Source organism: Vicia villosa, linkage group LG3 (genome assembly GCF_029867415.1).
Source record: "Vicia villosa cultivar HV-30 ecotype Madison, WI linkage group LG3, Vvil1.0, whole genome shotgun sequence".
In the NCBI taxonomy this organism is placed as follows: Eukaryota; Viridiplantae; Streptophyta; class Magnoliopsida; order Fabales; family Fabaceae; genus Vicia; species Vicia villosa.
Genome location: NC_081182.1, coordinates 113,989,514 through 114,008,903, shown reverse-complemented (window position 1 = coordinate 114,008,903; position 19,390 = coordinate 113,989,514). Strand labels below are relative to the sequence as shown.

The following is a 19,390-nucleotide window of genomic DNA, read 5'->3' as shown; positions in this document are numbered from 1 at the left end:
AACATCGACTTATTTTAATTCCTGAAGTTAATAGGGGTTTTGAAGAAGAGAAATAGTTTGTGATGTTTTTTGGAACAACAGGTCTGGCGAACCCCTGATGGGTAACAGAGGCGGACAAAATATGACCACTAACGATGCCACCCTGTCTCGATCACTTGGAGTGCTTCCCTTACTGCCTGAAGATGACGTCGTCCTGAAAGAACCTTGCTTTTGATCGGGACACCCCTAGATGAGGTAGTCAATATTTCTTTGCCTTTATATTGTTGCCAACATATCACATTGCTTTTGATTTGATTTTAAAATAACTGAATTACTTTGTCTTCGTAGGACACTGCTCTAGATATTTTGAAAAATGTTTTGGGTGTAGTGGTTATTGATGATCGTGAGTCCTATAAGTTTCCTACTCCATTGGAGGTGTCAAACAAGGAGTACGTTGCTGTTGGCAGAATTCTTCGTGACCTATCTCAGGATTCGAATCAACGGTATAACTTTTTCTTTCACAATAGATTAGTATCAGTTTCAATCAATTTATGTTTTCTATATCATTGTGGGTCATACACTGTTATACCAAAGTACTGATAAATAACAAAATATAGTGTTATAGCAATTTTCAATCGTTTTTTATGTTGATTAGGTTGCCTTTGTGAATTATTTTGGTGACTGATGATGATGCTGGTTTTAGGAGTTTGGAGCCTTAAACCTCTGAGGATGAATGGCGGAAGTGTCGACCTAGATCTCTTAGGAGAATAACAATGACGTGGATGATTTGAAGTACAAATATGTTGGAAAGATGAACCCAGTTTTTAAATTTAACTTAACATTCCTGATTCTTATAATTTCTTACACGATTGGTTTTTTTTTCATATGTAACAATTTCTTTTGTACAAGCTATAATTTATGGATTATTGATTTATATGCATCAATTGGTTTCTATGTATGAAAATAAAGATCAATAATATTTTATGGTGGATTTAATGATTTGTTTATAATTGGTTTCCGCATATGCAATCATTGGATTACTGATTTATGTAAGCCTTACACGACTGGATTTTATCAATAAAAACTTATCTAATAAAGTCGATCCAACCCACACCAGATCCCGTAAGTCAATCTTAAAAAAACTTTTTTCGTTCTATTTTTTACAACTGTTTTTTTACAAAGTATGTCTTTAATAATTTAACTTTTTAATGAATTTAATAGTTTTGTTTAAACAATATAACTTCTATATTTCAATTTCATAAGAAATATTTTTTCGATTTTGGTACTTATGACTATATATATTTGATAAACACGCAACCCACACCAGAACCCGTGCAGACGCACGGGTTTCCTACTAGTTGAACTTTTAAAATGAGAAGAAAAATATAAAGTTAAACTATATTTTAAAAAAAATTAAAAATATGTGATCCTAATCTGTTAGTTCAGAATAATCAGAATAAAAGATAATTTAGTCTGAAAAGTGTATAATAAATTGAAACTAGTAGAAGACTCGTGCATCCGCACGGGTAATTCATATCTTAATGTGAATAATATAGTACAAACAAAATGATATATCTTAAGTGTTCTTAAGAATATACTTAAAAATGTTAATGTGAAACATCATCCTCGGAAGTGAAATATTACAAATATTATTGATATCTAAATATCTAAAAATATTTTGTTGAATAAAATAAAAAAGGTAATGAGGTGATAGTGATCCGTGAAAATAGTGAGTTTCAGTAATAAAATTCACAGGAGTTAGTAAAAGTTACATCAAAGTGACTCGTGAATCTTTTAAACTTTAAACTCTAGAATCTTTTATTGAGTTAAAGGTTAAAAATGTAATGTGGTGATAGTGACTCGTGAAAATAGTGAATTTTAATAACAAAATTTATAGGAGTAGGTAAAATTGCCTTATAAGAAAATTAAGAAGTGTTCATTAGATTATAAGAAAATTTACAATAACAAAAAAAAAATTCAACCAAATGACCAATAGTTTGGACACTGAATTATAATTTGGTGATAGTGTTTCATTTCTTAAATACTGACTCAATTGTTGTGCACTGAATTTTCACACATTGGTTTTCCATGTTTTTTTTAATGGCTATGGTTGTTAATGGTTTTGCATCCAATAGTTATTGGCATAAAATTTGAAAATTTATTCTTCAACTCAAAAACTTTTTCTTAGTAGTTTCTTTCTTAATTCAGCTTCTGACTGGAGGATTCATAAATTTTGCTCTAGAATGTGAGATGCGACTAATCATCATGATTAAGCCAAATCTAGAAAAATACAATGTTGGCTTTGAAGCTCATCAACATTATAATATTATAGTAAAATACAATGTTGGCATTGATAGTGCATAGAATAGAATAGTATAGAAATTACAGGAAAATGTCAAGCAAATTGTTATGAAATTAATATATGTCCTCAAATTTGTTCTCTGCGACGAAATTGTTATTAAAGGGCATTCGTACGTAACAACAAGAAAACAACAATAGCAGAAAAAGAATTAATACAGTAGGATATATGAATATTAGTCCACAATAGCAGCATGAGAAGTTTGTAGTATTCACATATAAAAATCAAAGTATGAATACCTGGCATTGTTGTATTTAAAGATATTTTCATTCATTTGTTAAATTTTAGAAAAAATCCTGTAAGAGATACAAATATAACATGAGATAAAGTATATAATGTCAATGCTAGATAACCTTAAAAAAGGGCTGCAATGATTAGATTAATAATATAAGTAACATGTTGAATGGAATATGTAATATATTGAATAATTGGATAAAAAGTTAAAAACGAATTGAATTTAGAGAATGGAACTAAGTAGTCGAAATAACCATAATGATTATTGACAGTATAGCTGGAAATTACTTAGCTAGCAACATAAGAAATACTCAATCTGGTGATATTTTAGGTACCATTTCCAAAAGTTTAACTATGTCAACTTATAATGTATAAGAAAGTACGGTTAGGTGCCTTAGGATAGTGACAGGACATGTAACAGGAATCAAGGAAAAGCATAATGTGTTGAGGTATAGTAGTATAAGAAGAGTTTGTTCAAGCAAGGATTGTAAAAAGATAAGTTCACTACCTATAGGTCCTATACATAAAGCTGGATGGGTGTGTCACATCCAGTAGGCAATAAGATAGTGCAGACCTAGATTTACAACCGGTCATGATGGATGTGTTACAGCAGTAAAAAAAATTGCACAATGGATGGTAAAAAGTGTGATATATTTACTCCTCACTGTAGGATATAAATAAGTTGTATCATAAAGCAATAGAAAGAAATGCTGAAATAGAAAAAGGATGTAATTAATGTAGTTCCAAAATGAAAAGCAGTCCACACAGCAGAAAGGTTTATAAAGGCTATAGTTAAGGTAGCTCCAAATAAAAGAACAAATTTTGGAATAGAAGTTCTACTTAGTATTAGAAAGATGTATGCAAGTTAATCCAACTTTAGCAGTAAGTCAAAAATCAACTAAAAGAAAAAGGAGTTGTATTCTTATGAAGCTACTCTCTAGATACAAAGCTCTTAAATCATCTACATTTTAGAGTTAGAAAATGTAATTTTTTAAATATAGTATTGTTAAAATTTGTGCAGAGCTGCAGGATTGGATTGCACATGACATACACCTAGTTATAAAAAATTGTAAGAAATGAAGTAAAAAACCTATTCTAAATAATTCATAGTGGATCAACACATGATATTAAAATGTAATATTTTTTATTGATATTTTAATATAAAATATTAACTTAATTTTTTGGCAGAATATTAATCTTTATATTCTCTTTAATTTTTATACATAACTTATGAGATAAAATAAAAGAAAATAAAAAAATGTAAATTTAAGTAATAAAATAAAATTTATTGAAAGATATATTTGAAGATATATATCAGTAGTAAAATAGTGAGATTAAGTGTTAAATCTAGTTTAAAAATGAAGTTCCATGCTTTACCCATGCAATACAAGTTACAAGGAATTACTCTAAGATGCAACAAAATAAGCCATGACTACGACAATGAAAATAAGAATATATTTAATAGAACTAACTACTAAGGTTCTTGTGTCTGTAAGTGCATTCAAATCAAATTAAAGAGTACCTGATACTTTTGTATTTAGGCACAAGAACCAAGATTATAGTTGACATACACGAAACTGTAATTTATAGTCTATATGATAGAATATGCTAGGTTAACTTTAGATCTAGGGTTGCATAAGAGATAAAGACATAAAAACAACAATCTGATTTTTCTTTCTCCAATACACACCAGCTCATTACAATATATAGTTAGGGTTTATCTAATGATAAAAGGGCCATGGGCCTACATAAAAGACAGCTAGTGCAGCAACTAAAAATTATTACTAAATACACCCTTTAATAAGTGTAGAAGTTCTTAAGTAAAATGGATCTTTTCTTCTCTCTAATGGGCCTTGAATTGCTGCTCTTATCAATACTCATAGGCCCAATGAGAACCTTGTCCTCAAGGTTCAAGGTGTTAGTGGCATTTTCGGAATTTTTGAAAGCTGTAATAGGATCCAACGCAAGTGGGGCCGAAAATGAGGGTTGAGATTGACCAAGATCAGGGGATGAAATCTGGAATGGACGCGTGGCACAAGGAGGGATGGAGGAAGTTTGAAATCCGAACGTTGAGTGTGGGGAACGAAGAAGGTCTTCCTTGGGCAGTGGGAAGATAACGTTGGGAGTAGGTGAAACAGAAAAAGCTGGGTCTTTAATGGGAGTAGTTGGGTGGGATACAGCTGGAAATGGGGGAAAGCACGTGATGCAGTCAGTGGGCGAAATAGGACCGTTGGATATTGGACACGTGGCTAAATCATGCGTGGGATTGGAACCTGTAGGAAGCATTAGAGGTTTTCTATTAAGTATAGAAGTACTTAGTGGAGACATTTTATTTTCTCTTCCTTTAGTACTTTGAGAGAACTTCTCCATACTTCTAGATTTGCTCTGCTCAGTTTCACAAGAAATCTTTCTTTGAGATATTTTTTTACAAACACTCAATTCTCTCGCTATGTTGGAGTCATCATCCAAGCTTGCTTTCTTCGGATCCTTCACGACCAAGGCCGGCACAGGTGAACCTTGTTCGACAACTGTTAGATCTGTAGGTTCTCCTTCTTGGTTTGGAACAAAATTAACGGTTTGATTTGCAGGTAATGGCTGAAGATCTTTCGTTGGGTCCTTTCCATGGTAAGGACGAAGCAGAGATATATGAACAACAGGATGGATGCGAGAGGAGGACGGAAGATCCAGCTGATACGCGACTTCTCCAACGCGTTTTGTGATTCTGAACGGGCCAAAGTAGCGGTGGGATAGTTTCTGTGAAAGGCGATTGTGAACTGTTTGCTGGCGGTACGGTTGAAGACGTAAAAGGACCCAGTCTCCCACATTGAAGGTAAAATGTTCTCTGTGTTTATTGGCTTGTTTCTCCATCTGGACTCTACTGCGTTTGAGGTTCACTTTTAACTGTGTGATGATTTGTTCGTGCTCTTGAAGTAAAACAGGGAGGGGATCGCTATCAGTCGCATTTGCGAGGTAGTGATGGATGTTTGGTGGGTCACGACCATACAAGGCTCTGAAGGGTGTCATTTGGATAGCTGAATGGAAGGAAGTATTATACCAGAGTTCCGTCAAATGAAGGAACTTGAACCATTTGCGAGGGTGATCACTTACAAAGCAACGAAGGTATGTTTCCACAGATCTATTTGTGACTTCCATTTGACCACCCGTTTCTGGATGGTATGATGTACTATATTTTAATTTAGTTCCTTGTGTCTTAAAAAATGCTTTCCAGAACTTGCTGAGAAACAAGGGGTCACGATCCGAGACGATCGACTTGGGGGTACCATGCAAGCTTTGGATTTCTACTACGAAACGGTGTGCTAGATCTTGTTCTGTGAACTTGGCTGGCAAGGCAATGAGGTGGATGAACTTAGTCAATCGGTCGCAGATCACCCAAATCACGGTGAACCCGAAAGAGTTTGGCAGATTGGTGATAAAGTCCATGGTAAGTTCTTCCCACACCTGATTTGGAACTGGTAATGGTTGTAGAAGGCCTTTTTTCTTTTGAGTCAAGTACTTATTTTGTTGACAGACTGTGCAGTGTTGAACAAATGTTTTAACTTGTTTGTAGAGTCCTGGCCACGCAAAAGAAGCTGAAATTCTGGCCATTGTCGCTTTAACTCCGGAGTGACCTGCTGAAGGGGTGTTATGGAATTCTTGCAGTATCGAGTGCCGGATGTCTGCAAGTTCAGGTATGAAAATTCGTTCCTTGTAGTAAATCAGCCCTTTTGCCACTGTAAAGTCGTGCTGGTTCTTTGTACAAACTGTGTCAACATGTTCCTCCCCTGAGCATCGTGGGTGTAAAAGTGTTGAAGTTTGTTGATGAGATCTGGAATTGGAGAAGAGATTGCAAGTAGAAGGGATGCATCATCGCAAAGTTTCCGACTCAAAGCATCTGTAACTAAATTCGTCTTGCCAGGTTTGTAGAATATTTCAAAGTTAAATCCCTGCAGTTTAGAAGTCCATTTTTGCTGTTCCGGAGTCTGTATCTTCTGCAATAATAAGTTGCGTAAACTCTTTTGGTCTGTATAAATATGGAACTGTTGACCCAAGAGGTATTGACGCCATTTTTTTATTGCCTCTGTTACAGCATACATTTCTCTAACATAGACTGAGGAAGCCTGAAGTCGCGGACACATTTTCTTGCTGAAGAAAGCGATAGGGTGTCCATCTTGGGAAAGCACAGCACCAATGGCCACACCCGAAGCATCTGTTTCAACAACGAAAGTCTTAGTGAAATCTGGCAAAACAAGTACCGGCATGCCGGTCATTTGTCTTTTTAATTCTGCAAAGGACAAAGATGCCTCTGTACCCCATGTAAACTTATTTGATCTTAATAAATCGGTGAGCGGAGCGGCGAGAGTGGCGTAGTTGCGCACAAAGCGCCTATAGAAACCGGTGAGGCCTAGGAAACCACGGAGCGTCGTGAGAGATCGGGGTGGAGGCCAATCCAAGATTGCCTTCACCTTTTCTGGGTCAGGTGCAACACCACCTACAGAGATAACATGACCTAAGTAGTCAACTTTGTCCACTGCAAACACACATTTAGACATCTTAGCATAAAATGAGTTAGCTTTTAATAAGTCAAAAACGACCTGCAAATGAACTAGATGATCATGAAAAGTGGGGCTATAAATAAGAATGTCATCAAAAAAAACTAAAACAAATTTTCTCAAGTAGGGTCTTAAAAGGTCATTCATGGCTGATTGAAAGGTAGAAGGAGCATTAGTTAGCCCAAATGGCATCACTAAGAACTCATAGTGTCCATCAAATGTGCGAAATGCTGTTTTATGTGTATCTTCCGATGCAACACGGATCTGGTGGTAGCCTGAGCATAAGTCTATCTTGGTAAAAATTGTTGCTGATCCCAATTCATCTAATAACTCATCAATTGTGGGGATTGGGAACCTTTCTTTTATTGTAACTGCGTTTAGGGCTCTGTAATCAACACAGAAACGCCAAGTGCCATCTTTTTTTTTACTAGTAAGACGGGTGAGGAGAAAGGGCTTGTACTGGGAATTATGGTTCCTTCGCTTAACATGTCTTGTATAATGATGGTCATGGCTTCTTTTTGTGAGTGAGGGTATCGGTAAGGCTTTACATTAATAGGAGGTGAGTTAGGGAGTAGGGGTATATGGTGGTCATGATATCTTGGCGGAGGGAGGCCTTTAGGCGGTTGAAATATGGTGGAGTAGGTTTGAATAAGTTCAGAAATAGCTGGGTGAAAATCTATGGGCTTGTTAGGTGGGGGTGAGGGTGTTAGGTCAAGTTTTTGGGGGTCATGGTCAAGCTGATTGAAGATCATGAGGTGAAATGAAGAGATGGAGTCAGTATGGACCATTTGTTTGAGTTGGTGAAAAGTAGTGGGTAAAGGATGGGAAGATGGATCTGCTTGAAGGGTAAGGGATGTATTTTGATGGGTAAAGGTAATGGATGGGATAGAAAAATCTGCTTGAATGGGACCTAAAGTTCTCAACCAAGCCATCCCTAAAACAACATCTGCCCCTTCAATGGGCAATAAGTAGAATGGTAGGTGAAAGGGTTTGTCTTGTAAGGTAATTTGAACGTTGTTGCAAATTCCTTGGCATTGTATGTGAGAACCGTTGCCCACCATAACAGAAAAATTTGGGATTGAGTTTGTGGGTAAGTTCAAATGTTGGGCAATTCTGGGCTGTAATATATTATGGGTACTGCCCGTATCCACCAAAACCATGACTGGCAGTCCACTAATGATTCCTTTGAATTTAAGAGTTTGGGGTGAGAAATGACCGGTTAAGGCTTGAGTGGATAATTGAAAATAAGTATCATTATGATTTTCCTCAAAAATTTCTTGATCCTCACTAGCATTCAATGCTGTTGATAATTGAGGAGATTCTTCCTCATCCATTAGCAAGAGGAACTTGGCAGTAGCACACTTGTGGCCAATAAAAAAATTTTCATCACAATTGTAACAAAGACCATGGGCTCTTCTTTCTTGTAATTGGGCAGGTGTCAACTTTTTTATTGGGAATTTTGGGGTAACAATGGGATTAGCGGGTCTGGTAGGTTGGGGGAATTGAGAAACGCTAGTTGTGGCAAGTTTTGTAGTTGATGATGGAAAAGTGGAATTTGGGCCGCCATATTGGTTTTGAGGGGGTTTAGAAAAACGTGGTTTGGAATCTTTTAATTTGGATTCAATAAGTTTTGCTAAGTCAATAGCTTGGGAAATGGAGGTGGGTTTATGAATAGCCATTTCGTTTTGAATTTCAATGGTGAGGCCAGAAATGAAGCAATTTAAAATGGCATCAGGTGGTAAACCAACAACTTGGTTCCCTAGTTTTTCAAACTTAGTTTGATATTCCACAACAGTTCCCTCCTGTTTCAACTTAAACAATTCTGCTTGGTGATTTTCATAAGATGAGGGACCAAATCGCAATTCTAAGGCTTTAGTAAAAGAAACCCAATCAGACAGCAATGAGTTTTGGTGCATCCATTTGAACCACCCTAAAGCATCATCTTTCATGTAAAAGAATATTAAGGATAATCTGTTTTCATGGGGCATATTATAAAAACTAAAAAATTGTTCCGCTTGGAACAACCATTCAAGAGGATTAGACCCATCAAACATAACTAGTTCTAACTTAGGTGTTCGTAAGGGCGGTAAAGGTGGAATGTTGGCATATTGGGGAAAAGGGGGTTGAGGGAAAATTGGAATATTAGGGTTGGGAGGGTAGAGTGGTGGAGGTGGTATGTAGGGTGTAAAAACAGAATGAGGTTGAGTAGTTGGAGTCCTTAGCATAGAGTTAACAGTAGGGATTGAAGGGGAATGTGAGAAAAGTGGGGTGGGTCTTAAAGGGGTGTGTTGTGGGGTAGAAACCATGTTAGGGTGTGAAGAGTTAATAGGAATACCTGCTGTATGAAATGACCCACCGTGAACAGTACCGGATCTGTTATGAACAGTTCCGGAGCCGCCATGAACAGTACTAGCTCCGCTATGAATAGTGTTGACGGGAATAGTTCCGACGTGAACAGTGTCTGGGTGCTGTTTTTCCTTCCCAGCCAACAGTTTGTGTAGACTTGACATGACAGCTTCATGTCTTGAATCAGAAATCACTTTTTCATTGTCAAATCTGGTTTGTAGCTCCCTAACTTGCTGTGCAAGGTCAGTAGCAGCCAAATGAAATCTTTCATCCATTTGCATTTGAGTATCTTGAATAGCATTGTTAAGTTGAAGTTGGGCTAGGTTAACAGCTTCTTCAATGATTTCTCTAGAAGAAGGATTAGGAGGTTTTGGGGGTGCCATGAGCTCAAAGAGATGAAAGCACCAATGATAGAATATGCTAGGCTAACTTTAGATCTAGGGTTGCATAAGAGATAAAGACATAAAAACAACAATCTGATTTTTCTTTCTCCAATACGCACCAGCTCATTACAATATATAGTTAGGGTTTATCTAATGATAAAAGGGCCATGGGCCTACATAAAAGACAGCTAGTGCAGCAACTAAAAATTATTACTAAATACACCCTTTAATAAGTGTAGAAGTTCTTTAAGTAAAATGGATCTTTTCTTCTCTCTAATGGGCCTTGAATTGCTGCTCTTATCACTATAGCAAGCCCCTACATCATTTTAGTTTAGGGATCATTCTGCACCCCTCAATCTAATAATGATATCGTGATAGTAACTATGTTCTTCCATAAAAAACTCTCAATTGTAAAGAATTATATTTTCTTCCATCATATATCAAAGCAACTTAATATTCATGTCATTCAAAGATCAGATACTTCACACACTCAGGACAAATCACATACTCCACATACAAAAAAAAAATTAAGTAGAATTAAACTGTGTAAATAATAAATTATTTATTAAATTGAAACACTAAATTACATATAGTTTGATAAAAACCAAATAAATAAAATAAATTTATTCCATTTAAAGTTAAACTATATATAGAAAAAATGCAAAAGTATCCATTTTAGATTAGGAATGACTTTACTTCAAAATAAATAATAAAATAGAAATGGAAAATAAAATATTTAAATAATGATTTTTATAAACATTAAATGTATACTTTATTAATTATATACTCATTTAATATATATATAACTTTTAAATTTAAGTTTAGTAGTTGATTACGACAAATTAAATTACTAAACTTATACACAATTTTGTTCATTATTAGAGCTTATAAGCTATATTTGAATATAATATATTGCAATGCAATCATCCTTCTATATGAATCAATTTACAGTAAAAAACAATCTTTTAAGATTATAATTATTAAAAATGAATATCTCAAAAATTGGATAATTATTATTAGTTAATTTAATTTTAATCATTTTAATCATTTTTAATGTACTTGATTTCGATATCTTTGTAACTATAACCACCAATATAAATGTTCCTCCACACTTGTGAGTTTATTTGATCCATTATTCTCAACAAACCAATATTTTAAAATGTTATAATATTAATATTTATATTTGTATTTTAAGAGTAGAGTACATATTAAGAGTTTAAAGAATAACATTTTTATCTATATTTTTTACCGAGATATTTTACATATATCTTCAAAAGAAATATATAAAGGAAAAATACACACTTAACTCTAATATTAAATAGATAATAAAATTTAAAAACAGTTAATTGATTATATATTATAATTAGTTGTATCAGTGATCAAATACAATGTTATATGATAATTTAACAATTATTATTGGTTATTATTTATTGTGATTAAATATAACATTGATATATTTTGTGTTTGTCTCCTCTATTGGACCTTCAATCTACGAAAAAAAATTTAAATAACCATGTTTAATAAAAAAAATACAGAAAAAACCAAGTTTTCGGAGTATTTACCAAACTGTCTAGGTTTGGGACCCCAGGTAAGTGGATGCGCCAAACCAAATGGCGCAAAAGTGTTAAAATGGGGTGCATGCGCCAAACCATTTGGCTAACCCTAAAAAAGGGAGTGTTTGCGCCAAATGGAATGGCACATTAGGCTACTTTTTGCCCTAATAGCCAAACCATTTGGCGCATTAGGGTCTTTCCTTTTTTTTTTCTTTTTTTTTATTTATTTTAGTTAAGATTTTGTTAATATATTTATTTTTAAAATTCCATATAATAAAGATGTAATGCACAAAACGTAAATTGACATTTTGTAAACCGGAAATGTAACATCGACTTCAATATAATAAAGAAACGAAACATCGATTACAAATAATTAGAGAAATTATACAATTGATTAAAGAAAATACAACAAAATGATCAATGGCGTCCATCACCAAGATAGCCATCTGTTCCGCAATTTCGTCTTGTTATGACACGTTTACCGCGATCATTGATCCCGCCGCGAATATTGGCACCGCCCCTTTCCCTAGATCTACCCCTACCCCTACCCCTGCCCCTTTGTGCCTCTTGCTGGGTTTGTGTCACTGGGCCTGGAAGTGGGATGTCTCGTGGGTCGCTGTCTATGAATTCGTCGACGCCCCCATAATTATCCGGAAAACCGCTGTTGTAAAGTCGATTACCCATCCCCTCAAACGTGTTAAGTCGTGGTGGTGGAGTGGGTTGGGAAAAGACTTCAGGTTCGTAGCATCCAGCAGCACTAGAACTACCCTGATTAAAGCCGAGTTGGTTTGACGGTGTTGCATAGCCGGAGGGGGTGCCACGGTGAGAGGATTCACCATGAGGACCATCGTCGGGACTTAGATGAAGGCTAGACGAACAGGGAGTAAGGTTTTGGCCGGATGCCCTTGTGGACCATGCAAACGCTACAAATCCGAATGGTTGTGATTGGGTCTGATATTGGTCCGAGGAATGATGGTGGTCTTCATATTCTTGTAATGGTTGAGACTGGGATTGGAAAATATTTGATTGTCGGTAGTTGCGGGCGGAATGGGATGGAGTACTGAAAAGATTTTGTTGTTGTTGTTGCTGGAGTTGTTGTTGTTGTTGCTGTTGCTGTTGGAGTTGTTGTTGGTTTTGTTGTAGGCGTTGTTGTTGTCGTTGTTGTTGTCGTAGTTGTTGTTGTTGTTGTTGTTCCTCTTCCGGTTGTTGTTGTTGTGGCAAGATGTAGTTGTGTGCACGGGGATCAATTAAATAGAACGGAGCTGCAATAAACAAGTTAGGGGATGTAGCTGTACGATACCAACTCATGTATTCGGGGGACGGTTTCATTTCATGGTCACTGACGGGGAAGTTCAGGACATACTGGCGACGGTCCTTCCACATCTGGCGGTGATCGGGTGCAAAATCCTTCCAGTTTTGGTGTGTCCATTGATGGTTAACTCTTCTGAGGTGCCACACTCCCAAGTCAACTGGAGGGTCGGGTATACGTTGACGCATTCCAAACTGTAGCATGACCCGGTCACTTTGATGCATTTCTATGATGTTGTACCGAATTAGGCAACATTTTGTCGTCCAAATTTCTGCATCCTGAGCTCTAGGCTCATACTCGCATTCGAGATACGGTCGCCATATGAACTGCATGCATGAGAGTTATACATTATTTCGGGAAAAATTATTTATAAAAAATAGTCTAATAAGAAAAGAAAAGGATTAGAGATAATACTTGATGGGGTCCTAGGTGATCAATTAGCGTGCGGTACATTGTGATATTTGACCGCGGATTTAGTGTGAAGTCCATTCTTTTCACACAAAATCTACAACGAAAATATTATGATTTAGTTAGAATGGAGTAGAATGTGTACGAAAAAAATGGTATACTAAAAACTTACCTCAGCGCATACGGAAAGGTCCAGCTGCCATTGTTAACCGGGGCCAGTATGGGCATCCTCCACCACCCCCACACCTGCACCAACAGGGCGCATCCATAGAATGTGCAAGAATCAGCTCTTGAGTTCTTACACAGTGATTGGTACACCGTAGCCAGCACTGCAGGCCCCCAGCTATATAGACCAACCCTAGTAAAATCCATTAGTAGACGAAGATACATAAAGTTAACAGTGTTACCAGTGCTATCTGGGAACAAAACGTTTCCAATTAGCAAGAGTAGGTAGCACCTAGTTTTTTGAAGTATGGTCTCTTGGGGAGACGCATCATCCAAGTGAAACTGATCATAATACAGCCTTAACCTCTTAAGGTTAACACCTTGCCCCCTAGCACCAACTGCTCCCTCTATCAAGTCTATGCCAATTGCCTGAAAGCATAAGGAATTCGCCTGCATTACACAGCCATTAATTGCCTTACCGTCAACTGGAAGGCCTAGCAACATATGAACATCCTCCAGGGTGATGGTGCACTCCCCTGTTGGAAGATGGAAGGTGTGTGTCTCCGGCCTCCAGCGTTCTAGCAAAGCAAGAAAAAATTTGTGGTCAATAGAAGACTCGGCGATTCTGCTAATCGGTCTGAAACCAGCAACGTCCAAGTATGGTCTAATGCGGTCGTCCGGAGCGATGGTAGAGTGACTACGAGTGCGAAAACGTTGAGCGTTTTGAAAATAGTATGTATGCCAAAAAAATTCAGTTAGTTAATCACGGACAGTTGCATGATATTAACGTAATACTAAAATACTTACAAAGGTAGCGATGTTCTCGGGGGTTCCTCTGTGTGTATCACCCATTGTTAGGAGAGACATGGTTGAAGGATGAAAATTTGGAAGTTGATTGCAATAGGATTGTTGTGAGAGTAGATAAGTGAAAGTGGTGCGAATTCTGCAGAGTTCTAAGTGGTTTATATACTCATGAGGCAAAAACGGTAACAAGCTGCATGCTGGACATGTCAACACATCCATAGTATCTAGGTGTTGCTTCTGCAGAAATTGTTGGCATGCATGCAGGCTAACTTTCGGTGACAAGACATGGTGACATGCATGCAGCTCATAACTAGGTGACAACTCGGGTAGCATGCATGCAGCTCATAACTAGGTGACAGCTCGGGTAGCATGCATGCAGTAGTAGGAAGAATCTTGCCAGGAATCTTATCAGGAATCGGTTCAGAAAATGATTCAGACGCATGCTAGGTTACAGTAACTCGTTTCGGACGCATGCAGGTGGGGACCATGTGGGGCCAGGAGGGGTCCACATATAGTACATATGCGCCAAATGATTTGGCTTTTTAAAAAAAATTCCTTCTTATGCGCCAAATCATTTGGCGCCTTCCTGTTAAAGCATAGCACTAATGCGCCATTTCATCTGGCGCATTAGTATAACCATTTTTTTTCAAAATTAGGGTTTACGTTTTTGTCTAGTATATGAAACCCTAGATGAAACCCTAATTGTGATACAGACCTAAGGCAAGGCGTCCGTCCCTCTATAAATTAGGGTTTCTTGTGTGCATTAGTACACAAAAAAATGAGATCTCGAATAAGGCCAGATAGCACGCATCGGACTTCTAAGCCTCCACCACCTGTGAGGCGTTTGGACTATCAACCAGACTTTCGTCGAAGGAATGGATACGTTATTTTCTCTGCCGTCAAACCTCCCATGCAGGTAATGTTTTGGAATATCCATTCCATGGACCAGCTTAAGAGAACCATCCTTAGGTTTTTGGACGGGGAGTACAGTCCAGGCGAACAAATCAGACCTATCAAGAAACTTAGAACAAGGGGTGGTGTTTTTCTAGAAAGACAGCGTTGGTGGGAGACTATGGAAGACGACATCCAATGTACTCGAATGATGGAGGACAGAGAAGACATTGTTTTAACCGTTGTAATATCCTAGACACCGCAGTTTATTTATCATTTCAGTAACTTCTATACCGTTCAATTAAATGCTCTTAGCATATTTCAATGAAATGATTTTTTATTGCTACAAGGTTTCCAATTATTATATAAGTTATTAATAATTAACACAATTTTTTAATTCCGTATTTCACCCGCTATAAATAGAGGTGTGTGTGTGTGGAGTTGAAGGACTAACTCTTCTTTCATTCTTACTGCAAACACCAAAAAATGAACTCAGTTTGGGTTGTGGTCTTCTTTGAGGAAGGTAGTCACATGCGGGTTTGCCTTAACCCCCATTGGAATTTCCAGAGAATTGTTAGAGCCATCAACACTGGGTTTCGTCAGCTAGATGGTCCAACCAGGAAAGTTAAACAGATAGATTACCGATGTCCATACATTACGTTGACGAATAATAACCCTGAAGGCACGTACATGTATTATTGGGATCGTGTGAAAGACGATGTGGACGTGGATCTAATGTTTTGGACACACAGTGGAGAAGTTAACCGAGGCGTTGAAAATCCCCTCGTTCTTGCAGTGATACTTGAGTAGTTTATATTAAGTGTTGTTTTATTTGTTGCAATGAGTGAGCGTGTACTACCAGTTGTTCTGTGTTATTTTCTGTTTTTGCAATGTAATATCGTGATTCACCGGTTGTTTTGTGTTGTCAACGCCGGATCATTGAATTAAATTAAATGTGGTTGTTGTGTTAGTTGTTGTCGTCTGAACATCAATTACCCTAACGGATATGTGCATTAATTAAAATACATATAATTATTAATTAAAATATATATATTTATTAATTAAAATATATATACAGAATTATTAATTATATATATAACAGATAATATATATAATTAATAATACATATACATAATTATTAATTATATACATAACTGAATTTATATATACAGTGAAATATAATTATTAATTCAAATATATATAATTATTAATTAATATATATATAATTATTAAAATATGTTTTTATATATATATATATATATATATATATATATATATATATATATATATATATATATATATATATATATATATATATATATATATATACATACCTAGATCAGTGTGTCTGTCTTTTATAATCAATTCGAAATCTTGTGACAGACCTAGATCAGTGTGTCTGTCTTTTATAATCAATTTGGAATCCTTTGGCAGACCTAGATCAGTGTGTCTGTCTTTTGTGTTGTCAACGCCGAATCATTGAATTAAATTAAATGTGGTTGTTGTGTTAGTTGTTGTCGTCTGAACATCAATTACCCTAACGGATATGTGCATTAATTAAAATACATATAATTATTAATTAAAATATATATATATATATTTATTAATTAAAATATATATACAGAATTATTAATTATATATATAACAGATAATATATATAATTAATAATACATATACATAATTATTAATTATATACATAACTGAATTTATATATACAGTAAAATATAATTATTAATTCAAATATAAATAATTATTAATTAAAATATTTATATATATATATATAATTATTAAAATATGTTTATATATATATATATACAGACCTAGATCAGTGTGTCTGTCTTTTATAATCAATTCGGAATCTTGTGGCAGACCTAGATCAGTGTGTCTGTCTTTTATAATCAATTTGGAATCCTTTGGCAGACCTAGATCAGTGTGTCCGTGTGTTGATACAATGCAAAGCTGTAAGCACCACCATATATAAGACACCCAATGTTTTCTAAAGATTACAACTCACACTAGCAATTTTGCCTAATCTGACTTCATCTTAAAACACCCACACACTTCCCCGTCGAAATGGCTTCATCTACCCAGTACCTTGTGCATGCCCATCTAAACAGTGAGACTTACTTTCATGAAATAGCCGGTTTTGTGATGAGAAACACTCAGGTTGTTCCATTTTTGCTAAGCAAAAGAGCAAACTTTTCGTACTTCATTCAGCGACTATACGCTAAGATTGCAATGGGTCCTATTGCAAACGTTTTTTTACCAATGTCCCTCTTTCAATGACGACAACACCGTCAAGTTTTATGAGATGGAGATTGCCACTGACGAAGACCTGCAAGATATGTTTACAACCCACGAATACTCTGGCCTGGATTCCATCGAGTTGTACGTTACTCTACAGGTTGGGACACAAGAAACTCAGATTGTCCAGTCACAAGTTATAGACCCACCAGTCAACGAGCAAGAAGAAGTTGATGTCATAGACGAGGAAGAAGAAGATTTGGAAACTGAATTTGACGACATGGTCAACGAGGAATCCGACGACGAGCAACAAACGTTGGTGCCTCCAGCTCATGTGTACGCACCTCCAACACATATGAGTAACCTGAACCTAGCAGGTGACGAACCATCATCCGACATTTTCTTCACACCGTACATCCAAACTGACGATGAATTAAAGGAAGGAGACAAGTTTCCCTCTAAGGAGGCTTGTCTTAGAACAATAAAAAAAATGGCACATGGCGCACAACGTTGATTTTGAAGTAGATCGTTCAAACCTGGAACGGTATGTAATCACTTGTAAGAATCCAGAGTGTGGCTTCAGACTGTTGGCTTCTTATAGGAAGAGAAGTAATGCATGGAAAATAGGGTCGATTACGCAGCAACACACGTGTGTAAACCCTAACACTTCCCAAGATCATACGAAACTCAGTGCCGATCTCATCTGTCAGGAGATCTTGCCTCTAATAAGCTCTGATCCGTCTCTGAAGGTCAAAAATATTATCTCGCATATCGTTACAACCTTCAACTACACTCCATCTTACAGAAAGGCGTGGGTTGCAAAAACAAAGGCAATTGAGACAGTCTACGACAACTGGGAGGAGTCATACAAAATTCTTCCCCGATACCTCAATGCGCTACACAGTTACGCACCTGACACTGTTACTATTCTAGAGACACTGCCCGCGCATGCCCCAGATGGAAACCCTGTCCAAGGAAATGGAATATTCCATCGGCTTTTTTGGGCGTTCAAACCTTGCGTACGGGGATTCGCACATTGTAAACCCATACTTCAAATTGATGGGACATGGTTATACGGAAAATACAAAGGAACCATGCTCATGGCAGTTGCACAAGACGGGAACAACAACATATTTCCAGTGGCGTTTTCAATCGTCGAAGGTGAAACTGCGGCGGGTTGGAGTTTCTTTCTAAGGAACCTCCGAGAACATGTTGCTCCTCAGCCTGACATATGTTTAATCTCTGATAGGCACGCTTCCATAGAGAGTGCTTATAATAATCCAGCAAACGGATGGCATGACCCCCCTTCAAAACACGTCTATTGTATTTGCCACATCGCCCAGAACTTCATGCGGGAGATCAAGGACAGACATCTAAGAAAGGCCTTGGTCAATGCTGGTTATGCATTGACCCAACCCACATTCCAGCATTATCAGAGTGAGATTGTAATGACAAATCCAGAGGCAGGTAGTTCGGTAGATAACCTTTCTAGGGAGAAATGGACAAGGGCTTACGACAAGGGCGTGCGATGGGGCCATATGACGACAAATCTCGTGGAATCCATGAATGGCGTTTTCAAAGGCATTTGTAACCTTCCAATCACAGCACTAGTGGAGGCTACATACTTTAGGATGGCTTCACTCTTCTCAACGAGAGGCAGGAAATGGGGTGATGTTAGGCAATCTGGTCAATTATTAAGTGATAGTTGCATGAAATTTATGCAACAGCAATCGGCAAAAGCGAACACTCATCAAGTAACTTCTTTCGACCGATTCAATCGCACGTTCAGTGTGCGCGAGACAATTGACCACAATGAGGGATTGCCAAGACAACAATATAGGGTTCTTCTGGACGAAGATTGGTGCGACTGTGGAAGGTTTCAAGCTTTTCGTATGCCTTGCTTGCACGTCATAGCTGCATGTGCGTATGCGCACCGCGACGCTAAATCACTACTGTCTCCGATTTACAAGACTCAGACATTGCTCAGAGTTTACAGTGCTGCATTTCCAGTGGTAGCCAAGGAGGATTACTGGCCTGAGTATGATGGAGAGGTAGTTTGGCATAACGACGCAATGCGGCGAAAGAAAAAGGGTCGGCCCAATAGTACACGGATTAGAACCGAAATGGACGTCCACGACAAAATGGAACGAAAATGCAGCATTTGT

At 37.0% G+C, this 19,390-nt stretch overlaps 1 protein-coding gene across 1 annotated transcript; it reads right to left on the bottom strand.

The window, feature by feature from the left end:
* Positions 1–6,288: 6,288 nt before the first annotated feature.
* Positions 6,289–9,851, bottom strand: LOC131658827 (uncharacterized). Its single transcript, XM_058928078.1, has 2 exons — positions 7,609–9,851; positions 6,289–7,507 (listed from the first exon to the last, which is right to left on the bottom strand). The coding sequence occupies exons 1-2, from the start codon at positions 9,849–9,851 to the stop codon at positions 6,289–6,291; spliced, it is 3,462 nt and encodes a 1,153-aa protein (XP_058784061.1).
* Between the last annotated feature and the right edge of the window lie 9,539 nt (positions 9,852–19,390).

Bases quoted from the DNA above. Each gene is read 5' to 3' on its own strand.
- LOC131658827 (XM_058928078.1), bottom strand. From the start codon at position 9,851: ATGGCACCCCCAAAACCTCCTAATCCTTCTTCTAGAGAAATCATTGAA. The intron at 7,508-7,608 runs GTTAAGCGAAGG...TGTTGATTACAG, and splicing joins ACCATCATTATACAAGACAT to AGCCCTAAACGCAGTTACAA.